This window comes from Rhinoraja longicauda, chromosome 2 (genome assembly GCF_053455715.1).
Source record: "Rhinoraja longicauda isolate Sanriku21f chromosome 2, sRhiLon1.1, whole genome shotgun sequence".
In the NCBI taxonomy this organism is placed as follows: Eukaryota; Metazoa; Chordata; class Chondrichthyes; order Rajiformes; family Arhynchobatidae; genus Rhinoraja; species Rhinoraja longicauda.
The window spans coordinates 16,548,421-16,571,813 of NC_135954.1; the positions used below are offsets into that span (position 1 = coordinate 16,548,421).

Genomic DNA, 23,393 nt, shown 5'->3' on the forward strand with positions numbered 1-23,393 from the left:
AGATTAGAATGCTGGGATTTGTGCTTGTACTTTTATTTTTCCCTGGTTGCTATATTAGAACTTAATCCGTCTTTTAGGAAAAAAGAAACAAATTTGGTGCCGTGCAAATTGCATTTATACTTAAGTACTTTTTACTTATAGTTGGTTTTTTTTAAAGTAACATTCCCTTAATGACTGGGAACAAGAATAAACACTATAAAACTACAAAAAAGTTAGTGATAGAAGCCATATAGTCCATTAAATCCATGCCAGTCCAATGCAAGAATTATCAATTTAGTTCCTTTTCTCTGCCATCCTCTTAATAATAATAATAATAATAATAATATTCATTTATTGTCATTGCAACGAGTACAACGAAATTAAAAAATAGCCAATCCTGACGGTGCGTACAAACATATATGCAATAAATGCAAAAACAAATAAATACAATTATATTAAGTACAAAGATTTTTTAACGGTGTTGCCTAGTGCAGAAGGTAGTGTTCAGTTCTCGTATGGCCCTGGGGTATGCCCTACCATCATTTTGTTTTCAAGTGCTCTTGAATACCATATTTTGATCTCCCTCTGTGACAACTCCAACCAATCATGGTTCTTTGCTGTCTACAAAATTTGATATTGTTGGTTTTTTCAGTCAATTCGTAATGAGTCTGCCATCTCAATATATCATGTTTCAATACCACCTGAGATTGCTTTGAATTGATTGAATAAGTTTATTGGCCAAGTATGTGCATATACAAGGAATGTGCCGTGGTGTTCCACTCACAAATGACATCACAAACACACAGTTAACAATTAAGAATAAAGCATAACCACATCAAAACAATAAGGATACAACATTATGGTCTAAACATGTGGGTGAAAATAAACCAGAGCAAAAAAGAGACTGCAGACTTTGGTTATTGAGTAGAACTACTACTCGTGGGAAAAAAAGCTGTTTTTATGTCTGGCTGTGGCTGCCTTGACAGTCCGGAGTCGCCTTCCAGAGGGAAGTGCTTCAAAGATTTTGTGGCCAGGGTGAGAGGGGTCACAGATGATCTTACCCGCTCGCTTCCTGGCCCTTGCTGTGTACAGTTTGTCAATGGGGGGAAGGTTGCAGCCAACAACCTTCTCAGCTGAGCGAACGATCCGTTGCAGCCTCTGGATGTCGTGCTTGGTGGCTGAGCCAAACCAGACCATGATGGAGAAGGTGAGGACGGACTCAATGATAGAAGTATAGAATTGGACCATCATTGCCTGTGGCAGATTGTGTTTCCTCAGTTGCCACGGGAAGTACATCCTCTGTTGGGCCTTTTTGACTGTGGGGTCGATGGTGGCCCCCCATTTAGGGTCCCTGGAGAGGATGGTTCCAAGGAACTTAAATGACTCCACAGATGTGACTGTGGTGTTGATGATGGTGAGTGGGGGAGCGGAGAGGGAGCTCTTCGAAAGTCTACAATTCGTTCCACAGTCTTAAGAGCATTGAGCTCCAGGTTGTTGCGATGGCACCAGGACGGCAGCTGTGTCACTTCCCGTCTAGGCAGATTCCTCCACATCCTGGATCAGTCCAATCAGGGTTGTGTCATCCGCAAACTTGAGGAGTTTGACAGAGGAGTCTGTGGAGGTGCAGTCGTTGGTGTAGAGAGAGTAAAGATTTTTGTTCCAAGAAAAGTAAATCCAGTTTCTCTTGTCTATTCGCACAATTAAAAACCTCATCACTACAATTATTTTAGTGAAGGCTTTATATCTTCATGAAAGTGAGTGACCACGTCATGTTGATTGTACTTGTTGTATGGATTTTGAAAATACAACAATAAAATACCGTACAATTGACCTGCCACCTAGATTGAAGCAGAAAAATACCCAAGTTGCAAATAATGGAGAATAGCAATGAATGTTTGCCAGAGGGAAATACACAGCAGAACACCCCAGGATTCAATGCCAGAACCATTCGCAAAGTGTGGCAAATGTAATAAAATGAAATAAAAGAAGGAAGTAAACTAATGAAAATGCCTGTTTATTATACTGGTCTCCCTCATTCAAACACATCACTTTTCTAGAGATTGCGGTAAAGATGCAAAGTGCTGGAGTAACTCAGCGGGTCATACAGCATCTCTGGACAACACGGAGAACACCAGTGTTTGAATATGGAAAACTCAAGAGATGCTTTCTGACCCGCTGAGTTACTTCAGCATTTTGTCTTTTTTTGTAAACCAGCATCTGCAGTTCCTTGTGTGTAGAGATTATGGTGTTTGTTTTTGTGTTTATCGTATTTGTTTTTATTAGGTATGTTGTATGTAAATATTAGTCGAGTAGATTATGTTTTTCAGTGGCTTTTTGGGTCTTTTCTTCTAGATAGACAAGGAAATTGTGTTGCTGAGCGTCCTCAAAGAGCCTGTCAACCGTTCCATATTTGACTATGTATTGCGATCGAAGGACATAATGAATCTCTACAGGCATTTGCACTTTCGCCAGAAAATACGAAATGGACATCTGTTGGAATGCCCAATCCCCGAGGACCCAATCATTGCCCAGTTGTTAAAGAAATTGCTCTCCCAGGTAACACTTAACATGCAAGTTTAACAAAAACTCTTGAATCTCCTAATTTCATTGTTATTCGCTTTTGACCAATCTGTTAGGGACGGAATTTGGGTCGCTGTACTTTTGAAGTCATCAGGACTAAATGTGCAGTAACATGTTTGCTCAGCCTACGTTTAATTATCTAACAAGGGATCTTCAAGGGATCAGTGAATTTTAGTTTTGGTACCAATATTGGGCTTTCTTTCTGTTTCTGCAGATTGTTTTGTGTTGGTAGTAGGATACAATGTAACCGACTTGGTCGGTTATAGACGTATATTTTGAAACCATTCCAAAGATCCAATAGGTTACAAGACATATTGTAGACATCATGCGTGTCATATTGATTGGTGATGTTGGCTCGAAGGGCCGAATGGCCTACTACTACTGCACCTATTTTCTATGTTCTGGATAAGATTTCCCTTCCCATAATTAGACCTCTCTATAGGTTCTATACAATTTGGATATAAATTGATAATGTTAATCTAAACCTTTCTAGATGGATGTATGCAGCTGTGAGATGCATAGATAGTGAGAAATTCTTCCCTGTGACGGAGATATTAAAAACAAAAAGGCATTTGGTGAGGAATGAGGGGTTAGAGGGGCTGTAAGGATATTGTTTTCCATCCAGAAGATGACGGGAATCTGAAATACACTTTGAAAAGCTGGTGGAGGCAGGATTTGATGGCATAGTTTTGTGATGTTCTGAAGATTGCTATGAAAATGGTGGGTACATTAGCTTTTATAGAAACATAGAAACATAGAAAATAGGTGCAGGAGGAGGCCATTCGGGCCAGCACTGCCATTCATTGTGATCATGGCTGATCATCCACAATCAGTAACCTGTGCCCAACCTCTCCCCATATGCCTTGTTTCCACTAGCCCCCAGAGCTCTATCTAACTCTCTCTTAAATTCATCCAGTGATTTGGCCTTCACTGCCCTCTGTGGCAGAAAATTCCACAAATTCACAACTCTTTGGGTGAAAAAGTTCCTTCTCACCTCAGTTTTAAATGGCCTCCTCTTTATTCTAAGACTAAGGCCCCTGGTTCTGGACTCGCCCAACATTGGGAACATTTTTCCTGCATCTAGCTTGTCCAGTCCTTTTATAATTTTATATGTTTCTATAAGATCCCCTCTCATCCTTCTAAACTCCAGTGAATACAAGCCTAGTCTTTTCAGTCTTTCCTCACATGACAGTCCCGCCATCCCAGGGATCAATCGCGTGAACCTACGCTTCATTGCCTCAATTACAAGGATGTCCTTCCTCAAATTAGGAGACCAAAACTGTACACAATACTCCAGATGTGGTCTTACCAGGGCCCTATACAGCTGCAGAAGAACCTCTTTACTCCTATACTGAAATCCTCTCGTTATGAAGGCCAATATGCCATTAGCTTTCTTCACTGCCTGCTGTACCTGCACGCCAACTTTCAGTGACTGGTGTACAAGGACACCCAGGTCACGCTGCACTTCCCCCTTACCTAACCTAACACCATTGAGATAATAATCTGCCTGCTTGTTTTTGCCGCCAAAGTGGATAACCTCACATTTATCTACATTACATGCTACATTACTGCATTTGCCATACATCAACCTGTCCAGGTCACCATGCAACCTCCTAACATCCTTTTCGCAGTTCACACTGCCACCCAGCTTTGTGTCATCTGCAAACTTGCTAGTGTTACTTCTAATTCCTTCATCCAAATCATTAATATATAAGGTAGATAGTTGCGGCCCCAACACCGAGCCTTGCGGCACTTCACTCGCCACTGCCTGCCATTCTGAAAAGGACCCGTTTATTTCTACTCTTTACTTCCTGTCTGCCAACAAATTCTCTATCCATGTCAACACTGTACCCCCAAAACCATGTTCTCTAATTTTGCTCACCAATCTCCTGTGTGGGACCGTATCAAAGGCTTTCTGAAAGTCTAGATACACTACATCCACTGCCTCCCCTTCATCCATTTTACTTGTCACATCCTCAAAAGATTCCAGAAGATTAGTCAAGCATGATTTCCCTTTCATAAATCCATGCTGACTTGGACTTATCCTTTTACTGCTATCCAAATGCACCGTTTTTACCTCTTTAATAATTGACTCCATCATCTTCCCCACCACCGATGTCGGGCTAACTGGTCTGTAATTCCCTGTTTTCTCTCTCGTTCCTTTCTTGAAAAGTGGGATAACATTAGCAATCCTCCAATCCACAGGAACTGATCCGGAATCTATTGAACATTGGAAAATGATCACCAATGCGTCCACTATTTCTAGAGCCACCTCCCTTAGTACCCTGGGATGCAGACCATCAGGCCCTGGGGATTTATCAACCTTCAGTCCCATCAGTCTACCCAATACTATTTCTCGCCTACTGCAAATTTCTTTCCGTTCCTCTATCCCCCTAGATCCTCTGTCCTCTAGTACATCTGGGAGATTGTTTGTGTCTTCCTTAGTGAAGACAGATCCAAAGTACCTGTTCAACTCTTCTGCTATTTCCTTGTTACCCATAATAATTTCACCCGTGTCTGCCATCAAGGGACCCACATTTGTCTTTGCTAATCTTTTTCTCTTAACATATCTAAAGAAGCTTTTACTGGCCTTTATATTCTTGGCCAGCTTCCCCTCGTACTTCATCTTTTCAGCCCGTATTACCCGTTTTGTTACCTTCTGTTGTCCTTTGAAAGTTTCCTCTGGTTTCCTGCTACTCTTTGCTGTGTTATACATCTTTTCTTTTAGTTTTATTCCATCCCTAACTTCCCTTGTCAGCCACGCTTGCCTCCTGCTCCCCTTAGAATCTTTCTTCCGCTTTGGAATGAAATGATCCTGCATCTTCCGGATTATGCCCAGAAATTCCACCATTGCTGTTCCACCATCATTCCTGCTAGGATCCCTTTCCAGTCGACCTTAGCCAGCTCCTCTCTCATGCCTTCATAGTCCCCTTTGTTCAACTGCAACACTGAGACTTCTGATTTAACCTTCGTCAGTCCCTCTGTCACCCCTTGCAAGGGACTGAATTTCGTCCCTCACCAACAGAGCTACTCCACCTCCTCTGCCCACCTGCCTGTCCTTTCTATAGGATGTATAACCCTAAATATTAAGTTCCCAGGCCCGATCCTCTTGCACCACGTCTCTGTAATCCCCACAATGTCATATCTACGAATCTCTAACTGACCCTCAGGCTCATCTACTTTACTTATATTTTGCGCATTCATATACAATACTTTTAATTCCTTACTCATCTCACCCTTCACATCGATCCCTATTACACTTGGCCATACTCTCTTATCCCTTTGTGAGCTTTCTTTCCCGTTAATTCTGGGGTCATTAACTATCCCTTTACTCTCTTTCCCTTTAACTCCATCCTTGACTATCCCATTTGACACATCCCCGCCCCCTTTTTAGTTTAAAACCACCCGTGTAGCAGTGGCAATCCTGCCTGCCAGAATGTATTCTGAGGAGCATTTGGAGAGGTTTCAGGTGAAATAGAAATTTCTAAGTTAATCAGCATGGACCAGGCTGATAAATATAACATGAACAAGTTGCAACCTTTCACTTGGGGAAAAGAAATAGAAAAATGGAGCACTATTTAAATAGTGAGAAATCTGGGTGTCCTCATATACGCATCACTGAAAGGTGGGACAGCAAAGTGTGAGGAAGGAATGCAGCACTTTGGCCTTTCCTGGAAGAAGAACTGAGTGCATCACAAGAACAGGCCTTTTGTGCAGACCGGGCCAATGCAGTCTAGAGTTTAGAAGAATGAGAAATGATCTAATTGAAATACAGAAAGGATTTTGTGGCTTAAGAGGTTTGATTCAGAGATGCCTCTCTTGGCTGAAGTATTTAGAAATGGGTATCTCAAGTATTGATAATTCAGAAAATTTTAAATGGATGTGTAGGAAGAAACCGAAGACAGACACAAAAAGCTGGAGTAACTCTGTGGGTCAGACAGTATTACTGGAGAAAAGGAATAGGTGACGTTTCTCGACCCGAAATGTCACCTATTCCTTTTCTCCAGAGATGCTGTCTGACCCGCTGAGTTACTTTAAATTTAAACTGGACTCCTTCATCTAGAGATTGCAAACCTTTGAAATTCTGTGCCAAAGATGAGTGTGAATCTCAGACACTGTATGTAAACAGAAAGTGATAGATTTGTGGATAATAGGGGATATGGAGTTAATGCACTGAAGAGAAAGGATCACTCACGATCTTGTGAAAGCATGGAATTGGAATGAGGGGCGCTGAGTGGTCTGTTGAATCTATTTCTCACGTGCTCAAGTATAAACAGAGAAGGAATTGAACTTGAAACATGATTGTAATGGATTGTTCAGCCAACATTTAGAGAGATTTGTTATAAAAAGAATTATCTTAATTTACATTGGTATAGGCTATTTTTCAGCTAACACACAGTTTGTGACCATCCTGGGAACTGAAGTGACCATTCTGGGAAATAAAACACAATTTCCTTGCCCTGAAATGCAAATGGACTGAAACTTGTAAGAAACTCGCCATTTATTGCAATGTTATTGCAATGTTAACCAGTCAACATTTATGTGTGCAGAGAAAAGGGAGGAATGAATAGAACAAATTAATATAAAGAAATGGGATACTGAGTCATTAGTTAGAGTTTTCAAGAGAGAGTTAGATTTAGCTCTTGGAGCTAAAAGAATCAAGGGATATGGGGAAAAGGCAGGAATGGGGTACTGATTTTAGATGATCAGCCATGATCATATTGAATGGCGGTGGTGGCTCGAAGGATCGAATGGCCTACTCCTGCACCTATGTTTCTATGAACACCAATTTTCCGGCACCCTTGATTCCAGAGCCTTTCTGCATTATCTGTTTTTCTGGACCAACAGAGGTCACGTGATAATGAAATGACTATACACCCTTGGCCCACTAATGACATTGCTCCATGTCTCTGAGGCACCATGGAGTTCCAGAAATGTAAATAAATGAAATATAAAATATAAACTGAATGTGGATGGAATGACCTGCCGACCCATCCCCGGCTCTTTCCATCTGCACAGCTGTTTAGAGCCCCGGCTTCCGACGCCTCTCCCGACTCTCAAAGTGCACCAGTGAGCCCTTCTTCACCCACCGAAAGGACACAATGCGCTGGAGTGATTTTGCGGGTCAGGATCTCTGGGCAATGCGGATAGGTGACATTGGGGCCCTTCCTCGGACTGATTCGCGTCGGTTGTGGAGAATATAAATATGCAAGGGCAGTTTGAGATTAAGAAAAAATAAGTGTTGGGGCTCTTGAAGAGTATTTAGGTGAATATATCCCCAGGACTGATGGAATTTATCACAGGTTATTGAGAGAGGCAAGGGAGGAGATTTAGGGACCCTTAATGAATATCTTAGCATCTTGTTTTCTGAAGTCCATTTAGACGATACCAGCCTGCCTTCATCAATCTTAGGTACCTCCTCAAAAAAAAGAAAATTAATCCAATTAGTGAGGCAGATAAAGCTGTGCAGACTTTCCTTTCTAAATGGACATAGATTCTAACCCCTCATGGTTTTCTTTATACTCACACAAACCTCACTGGTACTGTTCCCTAGTGCCCGTAAACAAAGAAATAACATTAACTGTCCTCCATCTTCTGGTACCTCTCATGTGGCTAATCATGGTGCAAAAATCTTTGTCAGAGCTCCAGCTGCATTCTTGCTTGCTTCCAATAGTATCCTGAGATATATTTAATCCAGCCCTGTGGATTCATCAACCTTAAGTTTTTAATTTATTTGATTAAAAGATACAGCATGAAGACAGGTGCTTTGGCCCACCAAACTTCGATCACCCATTCACACTAATCCTTAGGAGATCCAATCATTCTCTGGGTACCCTTTACTCATGATAAACGTGGAGAATGCCATAAATCTTACTTGCCAAGGATACTTCATGGCCCCTTGTGGTCCTCCTTTCTCTTTCTTAAATTCTCTCCTCTGCCCTATTTTGTTTACTGAACAAGCCTTCAGTATCCTTTGTCATCAAGGCTTGCTAATCTTGCCATCTTTTCGTTTCTGGAACATGGTAGCTCTGAATTCTAGTTTAAAAGACTTGGCACCTGCTCAGAATCTACTTTCATGATGTCCTTTGTTATGCTATTGAAATCTGCCTTTCCTCAATTTAACAACCCAAATTGTGAGATCATAACCCTAGAAGTCAGCCAGCTCCCTATACTCATTTTTTCAGGACTCTGTTCCTCCTACCTATATTGTTAGCAAAAATGTGAAATATGATGCTTCTTCCCCCCTCCCCCCCTTTCACTCAGAATATTCTGCACCTGGTCCTGGCAATAGCATGGGATGAATGAATGCACAGCAGGGGAAGGAAAACTCGAGACGAGCAGCAATAGTGGGGAATTTGAATATGAGGGGGACTGTGCCTTCTGTGGCTGAAAGTGAGACTTCAGAATAAGTTGTTCCTAAAGCTCCCATGATACTCGTTTTTCTCTTTGTATCTCTCGCATGCTGGCGATCCCAAAGGTGCTGCGGTCTCCAAGTGTAGGGCTTGTTGATATAAACTCTTAGCTGTCATGTTATTATACAATTTAAGCTTGGACTATATGGAATTGGAATGATAATTGTTTTACATCATTCTTCCCTGGTCTAAATATTAATTTTCAACCTGAAGCTCGAAGTCAACATCTAGGTTTCCCAATGAACTGATCTGTCATGTGGCTCATTTGTTTTGATGTAGGGCATGAATGAAGCAGATGAAGACAAACTACTAGCTCTGAAGGATTTCATGCTAAAGTCAAACAAGGCCAAAGCCAATGTGGTGGACCAAAGCCACATGAATGACAGCGCTCAAAGTGGCGTGATTGATCTGACTGCATTAGGAATCCCTCGAAGGCACATTGATCTTGTGAAGACAAAGCAGGAAAATGATGATAAACGAGGTAGTCCTCTTTTCCTTTCCATTTTTCGCTGCCTTGATTATAATTGTCAACAGTAGCATATACACAGTGAGAGCAACTGTTCAGTCAAGAAGTCAAAAGAAAAATAACAGGATTTGTAGATACATTTTAAATATTTTGTGCTGGCAAAATATCGATGCAGATCTAAACCTTTGTGGTGGATCATGCTATTGACATTATACTTTTTTTGGGGGGGGGGTAAACAGAAGAAATCAGTGATTTTAAAAGTTGAAGTGGTTGTCAAGTTTATCCTGGTGTTTTAATGATAGAAAGGATATAATGGCTCATTTTCTTGCACTAAAAACACCAATTTTAAAATTGGTGCTCACTTTGTCTAATTACCATATGAGTCACACATTTCCAAGGACCTGCAAGTGCATGGACAAATGTGGAAAGCAGGAAATTGTTGCCCAAACAATGCTGCCTTTCACAAGCTTTGTTTTGTGGGTAAATTATTAATAATTTGTTCATGAGTTCAGAAGTGATAGAAGCAGAATTAGGACATTATGCCCATCAGGTTTACTGTGCCATTCAGTCATGGCTGATCTATCTTTCCCTCTTAACCCCATTCTCCTGTCTTTTCCCCATAACTCCTGACATTCGTACTAATCACGAATCTATCAATCTCTACGATAAAAATATCCATTGACTTGACCTCCACAGCTTTCTGTGACAATGAATTCCACAGATCCACCACCCTCTGACTAAAGAAATTCCTCCATCTCCTTCCTAAAGGAAAATTAGACAGGAGACAATAGGTACAGGAGTAGGCCCTTCGAGCCAGCACCGCCATTCACCGTGATCATGGCTGATCATGCACAATCAGTACCCCGTTCCTGCCTTCTCCCCGTATCCCCTGACTCTGCTATCATTAAGAGCACTATCTAACTCTCTCTTGAAAGCATCCAGAGAATTGGCCTCCACTGCCTTCTGAGGCAGAGAATTCCGCAGCTTCACAACTCTCTGAGTGAAAAAGTTCTTCCTCACCTCCGTTCTAAATGGCCTACCCCGTATTCTTAAACTGGCCCCTGGTTCGGGACTCCCCCAACATCGGGAACATGTTTCCTGCCTCTAGCATGTCCAATTTCTTAATGATCTTATATGTTTCAATAAGATCGCCTCTCATCCTTTTAAATTCCGGAGTATACAAGCCCAGTCGCTCCAGTCTTTCAACGTACGACAGTCCCGCCTTTCCGGGAATTAACCTTGTGAACCTACGCTGCACTCCTTCATTGTCCTTCCTCAAGAATATGCTTCCTCAAGTTTGGAGACCAAAACTGCACACAATACTCCAGGTGTGGTCTCACTAGGGCCCTGTACAACTCTGCAGAAGGACCTCTTTGCTCCTATACTCAACTCCCCTTGTTATGAAGGCCAACATTTCATTGTCTTTCTTCACTGCCTGCTGTACCTGCATGCTTCCTTTCAATGACTGATGCACTAGGACACACAGATCTCGTTGTACTTCCCCTTTTCCTAACTTGACACCATTCAGATAATAATCTGCCTTCCTGCTCTTACCACCAAAGTGGATAACCTCACATTTATCCACATTAAACTGCATCTGCCATGCATCCGCCCACTCGCACAACCTGTCCAAGTCACCCTGCAACCTCACAGCATCTTCCTCACAGGTCACACTGCCACCCAACTTTGTGTCATCTGCAAATTTGCTAATGGTACTTTTAATTCCTTCATCTAAGTCATTAATGTATATTGTAAATAGCTGCGGTACGGTACCCCACTAGTCACTGCCTGCCATTCTGAAAGGGACCCATTTATCCTCACTCTTTGCTTTCTGTCTGCCAACCAATTTTCTATCCATGTCAGTACCCTACCCCCAATGCCATGTGCTCTAATTCTGCCCACTAATCTCCTATGTGGGACCTTGTCGAAGGCTTTCTGAAAGCCAAGGTACACTACATCCACTGGCTCTCCCCTGTCCATTTTCCCAGTTACATCCTCACAAAAATTCCAGAAGAATAGTCCAGCATGATTTCCCCTACGTAAATCCATGCTGACTCGGAACGATCCTGTTACTACTATCCAAATGCTCCGCAATTTTGTCTTTTATAATTGACTCCAGCAACTTCCCCACCACTGATGTCAGACTAACTGGTCTATAATTTCCCGTTTTCTCTCTCCCTCCTTTCTTAAAGAGTGGGATAATATTAGCTACCCTCCAATCCACAGGAACTGATCCTGAATCTATAAAACATTGGAAAATTATCACCAATGCGCCCACAAATTCTAGTTCCACCTCCTTAAGTACCCTGGGATGCAGACCATCAGGCCCTGGTGATTTATCAGCCTTCAGTCCCATCAATCTACCAACACCATTTCCTTCCTGTATTTCCTTCAGTTCCTCCGTCACCCTAGGATCTCTGGCCACTAGAACATCTGGGAGATTGGATCTGTCTTCACTAAGGAAAACACAAACAAAGTACCGGTTCAATCTGTCTGCCATTTCCTTGTTCCCCATAATAAATTCACCTGCTTCTGTCTTCACGGGACCCACATTTGGCTTAACTATTTTTTTCCTCTTTAACATTCTTTAAGAACATTCTTTAATTCTGAGGCTATGGCCTCTGGTCCCGGACTCTCCCACTAGTGGAAACATCCTCTCCACATCCACTCTATGTGGGCCTTTTCACAAGACCATGCTGACTTTGGCCAATTTTATCATGAACTTCTAAGTACTCCGTAACCTCAACCTTTATAATGGACTCCAAAATCTTACCAACCACTGAAGTCAGGCTAACTGGCATATAGTTTCCACTCTTCTGATTTGCTCCCCTCTTGTACAGTGGGGTAATGTTTCCAATTTTCCATTCATCTGGAACCATTCCTGATTCTAGTGATTCTTGAAAGATCACCACTACTAATGCTTCACAATCTCTAAAGCCACCTCTTTCAAAACCCTTGGGTGCAGTCCATCCGGTCAAGGTGACTTATCCACCTACAGACTTTTCAATTTCCCACCTTGGTGATGAGAACAATAGATGAAGCTGCATTATTAACTGTAGACACATACTAAATATTCAAGGAAATGTTGGAGCTTGTTCCTTCAAATGTAGAATTTTAACAGTGTGATGTCTCAGTTTCCGTAGCGGAGGAAATGAATTTAATAATTGTTGCAAATTCCACACATTGAGGAAATACATTTTTTGTTATTGCTGTCATTCCCTTAATGCTCTTTCTTTGCATCTTGTACATGGAATTTTTTTTTCCAACTTTTACTTTCTGGTTCAGACGCTGCATGTCTGAAAGAAGTTCTTGTGCTCTCTGTAAAGGGAGCTGTCTGATGTACATTGCAAATTGCCATAATTTGTTCTGAATAGCCTAAAAGAAAATTTGGGGGAACAATTGGCATAATAAATGGGATATTTCTTTTGATTGCAATATCTCAGCATAAGCAATGACTTGGTGTCCATAAAAATGTTGAAAAGTCATTTTTTCGGTTGCAAAATTAGCAGAGAATCCTCGTATTGAGCACTCAGTGGATATATCAAAAACAACTTTCTCAATTAGAATGCATTAAAATGCTTTAACTTTGATAGAAGGATTAGATCAAAATATGAGCAAATTTTGAAGACACCAGAACCTGCAGATGCTGTGGTCTTGAGCAAAAGACAAACTGCTGGAGGGACTCAACTGGTCAGGCAGCATCAGTATGAGGTAAAATGGACAGACGATATTTTTGGATGGAACCCTTTTTCTCGACTGTAGTAGAGGGGAGATAGCTGATAGAAAGAAGTAAGGGGGATGGGTGGGGCAAGAATTGACAAGAGCTAGGTGGGTCAAGGTAAGGAGTTACTTGATTGGCAGGTAGGTCAGGTGGGGGAATGAAGGGTGGAGATGGTCACAAAGGCTGGAGATGATAAGTGATGAGAGGAACTGTAGAAGGAGTTGTCTCTGCAGAAGGTGGGGAAGGGAAGATGTGAGGCAGACTATCTACTAAAAATCCACTGATTTCCATAGCCACATATACTATATCTCTCATCCTGTCTCTTGCAAGGGCGCCATCCCTTTTCCACAGTTTCTCTGTGTGCGATGCATCTGCTTTAAGGTCAAGTCAAGTCAAGTCAATTTTATTTGTATAGCACATTTAAAAACAACCCACGTTGACCAAAGTGCTGTACATCTGATTAGGAAAAAAAAAAAAGAAACATACAAGGTGAGGCTTTCCACTCAGATATCTCATGTGCCATGTTTCTTGAGGAAATGTAGTTGCTCCATACACCCCCCCCCCCCTCCACCCCCCTCCCTCCACCTATCGCTATTGTGGATAGAGCCCCCACCAGTGTCTCCTCACCAAAGCATTGTCTGCACATTTCCCTCCAGAGATTCTGCCTGGCCCATTGAGCTCCTCCAGCAGTTTATTTTTGGCTACCAGCAACTTGTTTTCTGGAACAATCTATGAAGTTCAGAAAGTTTGTAAATTATCAGTAATTTAATAGATTTTAGACGACTACAGGGTTTGCTGAACTCAATGTTTTGGTATTTTATAGCACGAAGACATGTTAAACAAGACTCTAATTTAAATGAAGAATGGAAGAGCATGTTTGGCTCTCTTGAACATGCAAATATTGTTCAGCCGAAGGTCCTTGCAGCCCCTGGAGATCAGGAAAATGCCACTGGGAAAAGCCTCAGATCAGAGTCTTCACCAGGAATGATGATCGAAACCAACGCAGCTTTGCAACAGGTTAATAGAAAATTCATTGCAAACGAGAGAGAGGTCCTTTTGGCAGAATTTTAGAAAGTTAGAAAAGATTTGAAAGCAATCTCATAAATACAATAATTGGAGAGTTGGCCAACGTGACTGGAGAGATGATGGAGGGAAGGTTTTCAATTTCTCGAACACTTGGCTTGGTTTTGTGGTATCTGTAAATGGTTTGGAGTTGGTACTAGGACCACTCCTTTTCATAATTCAATTTAGTTTAGATATACAGCATGGCAATAGGCCCTTCAGCCTATTCACGTCATCAATCACGTGTTCACATTAGTTCTATGTTATTCCACTATTGCATCCACGTCCGACACACAGCGGGCTATTAACAGAGGCCAATTAACCTACAAACCCACGCTTCTTTGGCATGTGGTAGGAAACCAGTGCACCCAGAGGAAGCCTACATGTGAGATGTGTATACATGTGAGAGGGAGAACGTGCAAGCTCCACAAACACAACACCTGAAATCAGGATTGAGCCCGGGTTTCTGGCACTGAGGCAGCAGCTCTACCAACTGCACCACTGTGCGAAAATAGGGCACAATTTCCGAATACAGAAATTACACAAAACTTGTAAGGATCATGAACTGTGAAGAAGTTAGCAATAGAAACATAGAAAAATAGGTGCAGGAGGTGCCATTCGGCCCCTCGAGCCATTCAATATAATCATGGCTGATCATCTAAAATCATTACCCTGTTCCTGCTTTTTCCCCATATCCCTTGATTCCTTTAGCCCATAGAGGTAAATCTTACTCTCTCTTGAAAACATCCAGTGAATTGGCCTCTACTGCCTTCTGTGGCAGAGAATTCCACAGATTCACAACTCTCTGGGTGAAATTTGTTTTTCCTCATCTCAGTCCTAAATGGCCTACCCCTTATTCTTAAACTATGACCCCTGGTTCTGGACTCCCCCAACATTGGGAACATGTTTCATGCCTCTAGTGTGTCCAATCCCTTAATAATCTTATATGTTTCAATAAGATCCCCTCTCTTCTAAATTCCAGTGAATACAAGCCCAGTCGACCCATTCTTTCATTATATGTCTGTCCCGACATCTTGGGAATTAACCTGGCGAACTTGCACTGCACTCCCTCAATAGCAATAATGTTTGTCCTCAAATTAGGAGACCATAATTGCACACAATACTCCAGGTGCAGTCTCACCAGGGCCCTGTAGAACTGCACTAGGACCTCCTTGCTCCTAAACTACGGTTCAAGAGATTTAAACGGATAGTGGAAAGAGGTATGGCAGGTGTCATTTTAGCTTTCAGGACATGGATGCTGCTAGCAAAATTAGTATTTATTGCTGATCACTAATCACCAAAACATGCAGTATTTTTCTGTGGGAAGAATATCACTCTGCTCTTTTGCTTCCAACGGGAAAAGATGAAATGTTGCACATCCATTCAATGAATGCCACTCTGTTTTGTTGCTGAACACTGTGTACAGTATGATCCATTGTATATGCTGGAATTATTTTCTTCAGGATGATAGAAGTAAAATTTGGATATATCAAATATTAGGGGTGTTAATAGGGAAGATATATTTCCTAATATAGAGAGATCAATAATCAGGCGACCTAGATTTGAAACAAGTTGAGAACTTTTTCTCCCATCTCCCTACTGGTTCTGTCTGGAATTCACTGCCTGAAAGGGTGCTCGAAACAAAACTTCACCTTTAAACATTGGAAGAAGGCTTAATATTCCTTATTGGCTAGCTTAAACAGGATGAACCATAAAGACTCCTCGACCATAAATTTAATGATCAGCTCATACTTCCAGGAATTTTATTGCAATGGGCCTGATCATACTTGACCTAGCCCATTGCCCATGGTTCCTGTAAACTATACGGCCAATTCATTTACATTACCCAAGATCTCCTATAAAATGAAGCATACGAAGCTATGAATGGTGATTTAAGATCGGGTGACTGTAGCCTGAAGGTCCCACCCTGGAACACAGTAAAACTTCCAGTCAGATTTCTGACATCAATGCTTTTTAAACCATTTAAACATCTTTGACCATTAGAAACACTTGGAGTTATAGAGTCACGCAGCTTGGAAACAGGCTCTCCGTTCCAACTCGTTCACGCCTTGCAGGTTTTATAGCTGAGCTAGTCTGCCTGGGTTTGGCCCATACCCCTCTAAACCATTACTATCTAAATGCCTTTAAAACAATTACAATAATTCTAAATAATTAAATAAAATGAAGTAGTCTGAATCCTAGAAATTGATTGAAAACATTAAAATAAGGAATCTGAGTAAATCATTTTAATTTATTTTTCCTGGGAAACAACTCCTTTCAGATTAACGGGCTAATGTTACTTTTACCAGCAATTTTCTGCATAAAGCTAAAGGAACAAAGTGCTTTGTCACCACGACATTCCCTGGATTCGGTGATAGACCAGGAGGTCAAAAGCAATGGCTTATTTTTAACTTTGGCATTTGATTGTGCTGGTTCAGAAGTTGAAGGTAAACTGACCAGCAAGGGAGCAGATAGTTAGATGGGAGTTCACAACAAAGCTGCCTGGCAGAGATGAAGAAAACGCAGCCACTTTTTTAAAATCTAAAATATTTAGTTGGGGGGGAAGAAATGTTCCTAAATCTGTGCCATGAGCTGTTCAGAATGATTATTAAATTACCATTCTGGACAGCTTGAGGCACATATTGCTGGGAAAGATGTGCACGGTAGATCATCATACGGAATTGGGTATGGATGGATAATTGAAATACATGCTTGATTTGAGAAAGAGAACAACGTAGAAAACAACAAGATTGTAGTTGATAACATTTAATGGGACTCAGTTTCAATGGAAAGATTAATCCATTTGGGACAAATTTCTAACCTATTAACAACAGCCTACATGCGTAGGAAAATAACTGCAGATGCTGGTTCAAATCTAAGGTCGACACAATGCTGGAGTAACTCAACGGGTCAGGCAGCATCTTCTCAGGAGAGAAGGAATGGGTGACGTTTCGGGTCAAGACCCTTCAGACTGATGGACAAAGATAGGATGTGGTAGGAGACAGGAAGACAGTGGGAGAACTGGGAAGGGGGAGGGGAAAGAGAGGGACAGAGGAACTATCTGAAGTTACAGAAGTCAATGTTCATACCGCTGGGGTGCAAACTGCCCAAGTGAAATATGAGATGCTGTTCCTCCAATTTGCGCTGGGCCTCGCTATGACAATGGAGGGGGTCAATGACAGAAAGGTCAGGCTGGGAGTGGAAGGGGGAGTTGAAGTGCTGAGCCACCGGGAGCCTACAGCCGACAAGTTCTTTGTAGCTGTCCTATATAAACTAATAGTTGCTTTTAATTTTTATATTGCTCTGATTCAAAATTGGAAAATCTAGAGTCCTTTTATTCTTCTTAATATTATTAAAGGTAGCTGAAGGAACGGTGGTCCCAACAAGGAAACCAGCTGCCTCCTTGCCAGTTCTGCAGAGTGGAACTGTGCCATTGTTGCCCTCCACGTACCAGAGACGTATTACTACGTGTGTCACTGAGCTCCAACACCTGGTCCAGCAGAAGCGAGAGCAGTGCAATGCTGAGCGAATGGCAAAACAGCTAATGGAAAGTGCTGAATGGGAGAGCAAATCTCCACCACCAGGTACACAAAGATAACACACTTAAATAAAAAAAACAGAAATTGCAGGAAACACTCAATGGGCCAGGTAGCATTTGTGGAAAGCAAAGCAGAGTTAATGTTCCAGGTTGACAACTATATGTCAGAACCAGAGAAGAAAGAAAAAATATATATGAAGGGAGGGCAGCGTGATTGTATAGGAGAGGGACTATCTCTGATAGAGTGCGATTAGGGTTGCTTTTTGAAGTTATCTCATTATTTGGTTCATGGGGCAATTAGCTTCTCAATAGAAATAGGTGCAGGAGGAGGCCATTCGGCCGTTCGAGCCAGCACCACCATTCAATGTGATCATGGCTGATCATTCTCAATCAGTACCCTGTTCCTGCCTTCTCCCCATACCCCCTGACTCCGCTATCCTTAAGAGCTCTATCTAGCTCTCTCTTGAATGCATTCAGAGAATTGGCCTCCACTGCCTTCTGAGGCAGAGAATTCCACAGATTCACAACTCTCTGACTGAAAAGGTTTTTCCTCATCTCAGTTCTAAATGACCTACCCCTTATTCTTAAACTGTGGCCCCTTGTTCTGGACTCCCCCAACATTGGGAACATGTTTCCTGCCTCTAACGTGTCTAACCCCTTAATAATCTTATACATTCTCAATGTTATTTCTACGAACTGATTGATGACCTCATTGCTCAAAAATTTAACATGATGTTGGATTCATTAAAATAAGTACCTCAAAAATTAAGCACCAGTTTGCGTGCAGTTACCGAATAAAGACCTTTCGTCCTGAGGTGCGAATTGTCCACTAGTTCAATTCGAGCGTACCTTCTGATTTTGAAACAGAAACTTGGTGAAACAACTTTAGCTATAGATATTTACACCAATGAAGTCAACGTGTATTGTACAAGTAATGTAATGACATACTTTTCAGTCTTTAAACTGTATTTGCTTCAAATATATTTCAGTATTTCTTAAAAAAATGAATGGTTTCTTCTTTAGCTGTTTTCTGACTATTCGTGGACATATGTTCATGTAGCTTGAGTATTTGCAATTTTATTGTGTTGAGTGAATACTGATTTTTTATTTTTGCTTTTCAACAATTCGTTTTCATGTAATATATAACTTGTATTAGTTAGGTTTCAGAGGTTATATTAAATTGTGTTCACATTTAGTGTTCACTAGCAGCTGTCGACCCGTTGGGTCCAAACCTCCACAGCATTGGTGTGGCACACACCCTCCCCCTCCCCTCCCGCTCCCCCACACACTCACCCACTCCATCCCCCCTCAACCCCCCTTAAAACTCCCCCGGGGCCGGGGGCAGGGAGGGGGGAGAGGAAAGAGGAGAGGGAGCCACTCACCCCGGCCCCGGGTGGCATAGGCCAGCAGCAGGAGAGCTCTCCTCGCCCGCCCCCCCCCTCATTGGCCGCCACTCCTGTACTCCTGTCACTAGGGTAGGTGGTCCCGCCCTCCTCAACGGCAACCCTCACCCAACTGAGCACGGGCAGATCGTCGGCCATCTTACCTTTGTGACGCAGGATGAACACGTAAGTATTAGATCAACGGGCCCCAATGGCGCAGGTGCAGACCCGTTGGCTTCCCATTGTGACGTCGATCACGGAGGTATTACTGCACAGGCGCGGCTGACGGGCAAGGCAAGTGGGAGCGATTTATTAAAGTTTAAAAAGTGATTTATTAAATTTTAAAAAGTGAATAACTTAAAATATAACAACCATTTGAACCGCAGGCCAATGGGGAGTATGGTGGACCTAAAATTGTTGCGCTATCGTGTACCGTTTTGGATGTATATTGGGTGCGCACAAACAAACAGACAAGATGAGAGTTTTAGTTATAAATACATATATATATATAAATATATATATTTATCCTCACACTAGAGAGAGAGAGAGAGATATATATATCTATATCTCTCTCTCTTGTCTGTATATATATATTATATCGAATGTGAGGATAAATGTACTGTAGGATTGTGACTCATTGCAATTTTAAAATGAGTGAATTCTACTATCTGTCTAGGCTGGCATCCCAAAGGGCTTTTGGTTGCACATCTTCATGAACATAAATCAGCAGTGAATAGAATCCGGGTGTCTGACGAACATTCAATTTTTGCCACATGCTCGAATGATGGGACTGTGAAGATCTGGGATAGTCAGAAGATGGAAGGAAAGACTACAACCACAAGGTATTGTTGAAATTATTCAGGGCCGGTTCCCATGCTTTTGATCGTACAGGATTGTTTTCAAGTCTGAACAGGCTAATGTAGGCCTGAAATGTTGACCACACCACCTTGTGCGTAATGCTCTCACAAGGTGTCAACTATGCAAGTGCATTTAGAGCAAGCTGTATATGGTGCTTCTTTAAGGGCCTGTCCCACTTTAGGCGATTTTAAGGCGACTGCCGGCGACTGTCAAAGTCGTAGCAGATCGCCGGTCTTTTCTTTTACCCGACGACAATGACCACGACAATGCCGAGTCACGTCGAGATTACAGCGTCTTTGGAAATATCGTGAAATTCCCACGCTGTCAATGCTTCTCCGGCCTCCTAATTTTCGCTGAAATCACTGACAAGTCGGTAAGTACTTGAGAGTTTTGAACTATAACATCTTGCATGGGTTACTTAAAAAACAAGCTTCACTGTAACAAGGCATAAACTAGATTTACTTCCAGTTTACTAATAGCTGTATGAATTTTTTTTTAAAAAAGTGGTTAAGTGGATTTTTGTGAAAGATGTGTGGGCATTCTTTGAAAATGTACGGGAGATGCATATCTGGTTTCAGGGATGCATATCTAGGTTGGGAGCCCATTTTAAATGTAATGACTGATGGCCATAAACATCGCGAAAATTCCCACGCTCACCTGACCGTCAAACTGTCGCCTCCAATCTACCTGTCAAATGTCCTGATGGTAAATAAATTGGTTAAACACAAGCATTTTATGGTATTTTGAAATGACTTTACTTATTTTAATATTATGTTGTGGCGGCTCCCGAGGGTCGGGCCATACCACTCACGACCCCTCGGCACGGGAATGGGTCGAGCCAAGGAGGCGGACTTCGGCCGGGAGTATAAAGGTCAAGGACCGCATGACTCTCATCCCCTTTTGGAGTTCCAGTGATACAGTAAACACGCTTTCGTTAACCTTGCCTACTTGTCGTTATTTTGGCCTACTTGGCCCACTACATTGGTGACCCCGAACGGTCCATTATAGAAAAATGGACAAGACATGGGGCTCAGCCTTCGCCTCGCTGTCCGAGGGCGCTACACCGGCTATCGAGGCAATTTCTGTAGCCCTCCCTACCTTTTGGATCCACCGACCCCATGTCTGGTTCCAGCAAGCTGAGGTATATTTCCAGCTCAAATCCATCCGGTCGGATGATACACGGTTTTTCTACCTGGTTGGAGCCCTGGACCAGGACACGGTCCAGCGGGTAACCGAGTTCCTCACCGACCTACCGACCCAAGGTAAATACAACGCGTTAAAAGATCTATTGCTGGAAACTTACCGGCTCCCGAGAATGGAGCGGGCTAAAAGAATCCTCCAAATGCCTCCCCTGGGCGACCGGCGCCCATCCGCGCTGCTTAGTGACATGCTCGCGTTGCTGGACGGTCACAAACCTTGCCTCCTTTTTGACTATGTATTTCTCCACTTACTGCCGTCCGACATTCGCATGCAGCTCAGTGAAGGGCCTTTTGATGATCTCCAGGCCCTCGGCAGGCGTGGCTCAACTGGCGGACGACGAGATACCCGCCTACCGGACTGCCATCTCCGGCCTCCGCCTTGAGGATGTCCCTCTCGGCCCCAATGGAGCGACAATTTTGTGCGACGTGTCATTGGGCCAACCACGCCCCATCGTGCCTGCTGCCTGGCGCAGGCGGATTTTCGATGTAATCCACGGGTTGGCTCACCCATCCATCCGGACGACAGTCGCACTGGTGGCCACACGGTTCATGTGGCACGGTCTCCGCAAGCAGGTTGGCAATTGGGCCCGCACCTGCGTCGCGTGCCAGACGGCGAAGATCCAGCGCCACGTCCGGGCGCCTCTCCAGCAAATCGGTCTGCCAAACCGCCGATTTGACCACCTGCACGTGGACATTGTGGGTCCCCTCCCGACTTCGAGGGGCATTACTCACCTCCTCACGGTGGTTGACAGGTTCACCCGGTGGCCAGAGGCCATACCATTGACCGACACGTCCACGGCCACGTGTGCTCGAGCGTTGGCTGCAAATTGGATCGCACGCTTTGGGGTGCCGGTGGACCTTACATCAGACCGGGGACCACAGTTCACCTCTGAGTTGTGGTCAGCCATGGCTGAGCTGTTAGGGGTTCGGCTTCACCACACCACGGCCTACCATCCGCAGGCTAACGGCCTGGTGGAGAGGTTCCACCGGCAGCTCAAGGCTGCGTTGAAGGCACGACTCTCCGGCCCCGACTGGATGGACGCACTGCCGTGGGTCTTATTAGGCATCCGGACGGCACCCAAGGAGGACCTCGCAACGTCATCAGCCGAGCTCGTCTACGGGTCGCCGCTCACCGTGCCCGGGGAGTTCGTGCCCTCATCGCCGGGGCAGCAGGAACCGTCCTCGTCCACCCTACAGCGCCTTCGTGAGCGAGTGGGAAAGCTGGCACCCGTCCCTACGTCTCACCATGGGACGTTCCACCCGCACGTCCCATTGGCCCTTCGAGATTGTGCCTACGTTTTTCTCCGCTGCGACGCCCATCGAGCACAGCTTCAGAGACCTTATGAGGGCCCTTTCAAGGTGCTGAAGCACGGTGAGACAACTTTTGTGTTGGACATGGGGGGCCGACCGGAGGCCGTGTCAATTAATCGCCTCAAGCCAGCGCACTTGGACATTGACCAGCCGGTGCGGGTTGCACAGCCTCGGCCGCGCGGGCGCCCCCCTTTACAAGTGCCTCCAACACCGCACCCGCCGATCCCCTCATCTCGACCGGTATTTGTACCCCCTTCTCCGCCCCCGTTTGTCCCTCCAGCAGTGCCCCCGCCAGCCCCCCCGGTTGTCCCTTCAGCTGAGCCCCCGCCAGACACCCCGTCGGACGGGTACCGTACACGGTTCGGTCGACTAGTGCGACCACCGGTGCGCTTCGTGCCTCTGGTTCTGGGGGGGGGGGTCCTGTGGCGGCTCCCGAGGGTCGGGCCATACCACTCACGACCCCTCGGCACGGGAATGGGTCGAGCCAAGGAGGCGGACTTCGGCCGGGAGTATAAAGGTCAAGGACCGCATGACTCTCATCCCCTTTTGGAGTTCCAGTGATACAGTAAACACGCTTTCGTTAACCTTGCCTACTTGTCGTTATTTTGGCCTACTTGGCCCACTACAGCCCGCGCGGCCGAGGCTGTGCAACCCGCACCGGCTGGTCAATGTCCAAGTGCGCTGGCTTGAGGCGATTAATTGACACGGCCTCCGGTCGGCCCCCCATGTCCAACACAAAAGTTGTCTCACCGTGCTTCAGCACCTTGAAAGGGCCCTCATAAGGTCTCTGAAGCTGTGCTCGATGGGCGTCGCGGCGGAGAAAAACGTAGGCACAATCTCGGAGGGCCAATGGGACGTGCGGGTGGAACGTCCCATGGTGAGAC

The 23,393-nt window shown here is 43.9% G+C and overlaps 1 protein-coding gene across 1 annotated transcript in view; it reads left to right on the plus strand.

Annotated features, from left to right (window-relative positions):
• Positions 1-23,393, plus strand: part of pik3r4 (phosphoinositide-3-kinase, regulatory subunit 4) — an 87,095-nt gene that overhangs the window by 25,213 nt on the left and 38,489 nt on the right. Inside the window, exons 8-12 of the mRNA XM_078415425.1 lie at positions 2,332-2,535; positions 9,252-9,453; positions 13,983-14,176; positions 17,580-17,805; positions 19,818-19,983. Of these exons, the coding sequence (XP_078271551.1) occupies positions 2,332-2,535; positions 9,252-9,453; positions 13,983-14,176; positions 17,580-17,805; positions 19,818-19,983 (992 nt within the window). The remainder of the gene's footprint in view (positions 1-2,331; positions 2,536-9,251; positions 9,454-13,982; positions 14,177-17,579; positions 17,806-19,817; positions 19,984-23,393) is intronic.